Source organism: Balaenoptera musculus, chromosome 10 (assembly GCF_009873245.2).
Source record: "Balaenoptera musculus isolate JJ_BM4_2016_0621 chromosome 10, mBalMus1.pri.v3, whole genome shotgun sequence".
Classification (NCBI taxonomy): domain Eukaryota; kingdom Metazoa; phylum Chordata; class Mammalia; order Artiodactyla; family Balaenopteridae; genus Balaenoptera; species Balaenoptera musculus.
Genome location: NC_045794.1, coordinates 38,808,248 through 38,810,695, shown reverse-complemented (window position 1 = coordinate 38,810,695; position 2,448 = coordinate 38,808,248). Strand labels below are relative to the sequence as shown.

The 2,448-nt window shown below is 41.5% G+C and overlaps 1 protein-coding gene across 1 annotated transcript; it reads left to right on the top strand.

Annotated features, from left to right (window-relative positions):
- Nucleotides 1-1,272: 1,272 nt before the first annotated feature.
- Nucleotides 1,273-2,202, top strand: LOC118902758 (olfactory receptor 8S1-like). The gene is given in 1 exon segment (XM_036867440.1): nt 1,273-2,202. A coding segment is annotated over 1 exon segment (930 nt).
- The last annotated feature ends 246 nt before the right edge of the window (nt 2,203-2,448 follow it).

Genomic DNA, 2,448 nt, shown 5'->3' with positions numbered 1-2,448 from the left:
ACTCAACAGATCACAAATTTTCATTTACCATAAACTGTTTCACTCTTCTGCATTTATAGAAGTTTTTAATTTTTATAAATTATTTCATAGACTATAAAGATTTTATGACATTTCACCTCATTTTGTTCCAATTTTCATTTGAGTAGGTTATGTCTTGAATAGGTTTCACTGCCAGTAATCAGCAAGGACAATCTGACTCTGAGTCCAGTGCTCATTGTACCATTACAGAAGCTGCTGTAGAACCTTACGGCATATTGCAAATTCACAGGACCAAGGAAAGCAGGGGTCACTTCTGTAACTCCCAAACCACACCAATCTCAACCACAAACTCCTTAAATCCACAGATATTTACTGTCTGTGTGTGAAGCACCTGAAAGAGAATTGGTTGTGAAATCAGAAACTCTGGCTCAGTCCTGGCTCTGAGCCATCTAGTTAGGATGGAAGTCGTATTACCCCTCTGTCCCACATTGTCCTCGTCTAAAAACATGATGTCAGATAACAGGTCTCGGTTGACATGTCAGTGAGATGTACTAGGAATTTAAGCTATAATTGAAAAGCGGTCACCCACAAAAGGATGTCTCTTGCTTCACCAATGGGTGTCTTTCTGCTTTTGCAGAAAGGGTTCACCAGGTCTTGGATGATATCAGGTGCTGAGGAAAGGCTGGGGAAGAGCATGAGAGGATAGAGACTGTGAGGGTCTACGATCTAAGAAGTCAGAGGATGGTAGCAAGGAGGGTTAAGACAAGACACTGTAGCTGAGGAAGCATTCATTCTTTCCTTCCACAAATGTTTATCTAGAGCCCTCTAGCTGGGTGTACTGAATTTCTAGGACTGTGACAATTTCCTGATCCTCTTTTCTTACTCAAAACTTATGAAGCCAGTGACAATTATTGGCATTTAGGAATACATTCATAGGGGGGAAAAACAGACAAAGATCCTTGCCTGTGTATAATATAAATTCTAGCAGAAGAGATAATTTTTTAATGTACTAAATAAGTCTACTATCCAATATGTTAGAAATTGTTACGTGTCATAGGGAAAAAATCTGAATTTGATAAAGAGTACTTAACCAGGAGAAGGAAAGTTGCAGTATTTAATAGGGTAATAAAATGGTCAGATCCTTCTTTATCCTCGGGTTCAATTTCTGGCTTGAAGCAAAGAGTGGATCTTTTATAGATTAAAAAGTCCTATTCACTGAGTGTGACTCAGATCATTGTCCCACCAAATGAATAAGTATTCGTCTCTCTCCAGGGATAGGATATCTAAGAAACCATGACAAATCTTAGCATTATTGATGAATTTGTGCTGCTGGGATTGTCTAGTGACCCGGATATCCAGACCATGCTCTTTGTTCTCTTTCTGGGGATTGACCTCCTGACCCTGATAGGGAACCTGATGATGATCCTGGTGATCAGGGCTGATTCTCACCTCCACATGCCCATGTACTTCTTCCTTGGACATTTATCTTTCCTAGACATATGCTACTCTTTAGTCACTGTGCCCAAGATGCTGCATAATTTCCTGTCTCAGAAGAAAACCATTTCCGTGTGGGGCGGCATTACCCAGAGTTTCTTTTTCATGATTGCTGGAGTCACTGAGAGTTGCTTGCTCTCTGCTATGGCCTATGACCGCTATGCTGCCATGTGTCACCCTCTGCCCTACACCGTGGTCATGAATAGACCTCTCTGCACTGCAATGGTCGGTACAGCATGGGTGATGGGGTTTCTGAACTCACTAGTGAATAACCTTTGTGTTCAGAACTTACAGTTCTATGGTCCCAATATCATCTCCCATTTCAGTTGTGAACTGCCTTCTCACTTCCCTCTGTCCTGCAGTGATACGACACCTAACACCACCCTGCTGGCTAGGTTTTCTGCATTTCTAGGACTTGTGACACTTCCCCTGATTCTCTTCTCTTACTCAAAAATTATTCTTGCCATTCTAAGTATCTCTTCCTCTAAAAGCCAAGGCGAAGCCTTCTCCACCTGCTACTCCCATTTCACCGTGGTGCTCTTGTTCTATGGGACCGCTCTATTCAGGTACATCAACCTCTCTTCAGGATCAGTCCTGTAGTGAGTTGTCTCTATACAGTATGGTGTGATCACTTCCTTATTAAACCCCCTCATTTACAGCTTCAAGAACCAGGAGGTGAATGCAGCTCTGCAGAGGATGCTGAGGCAGCAAATATGTGTCTCAGGGTAAGAAACCGCAACATGATGTTTGTTCTATAAGAGAACCAATCTACAAGGGCTGAAAACTTTGTAAGCTTAGAGCTCACGTATAACTTGATTTTTAATTAAATTCAACTGTATTGATTTCTTATTCAAAGTTAAGTAACTTCCAAAAGCTAAGCAATATAGTCAGAGAAGTATTTGGCCCATCCTGGGTCTTAGGGGAAAGGTTCACAGACATCAGCTCCTACCATAGCCTTTGTAAACTAATCCAGAA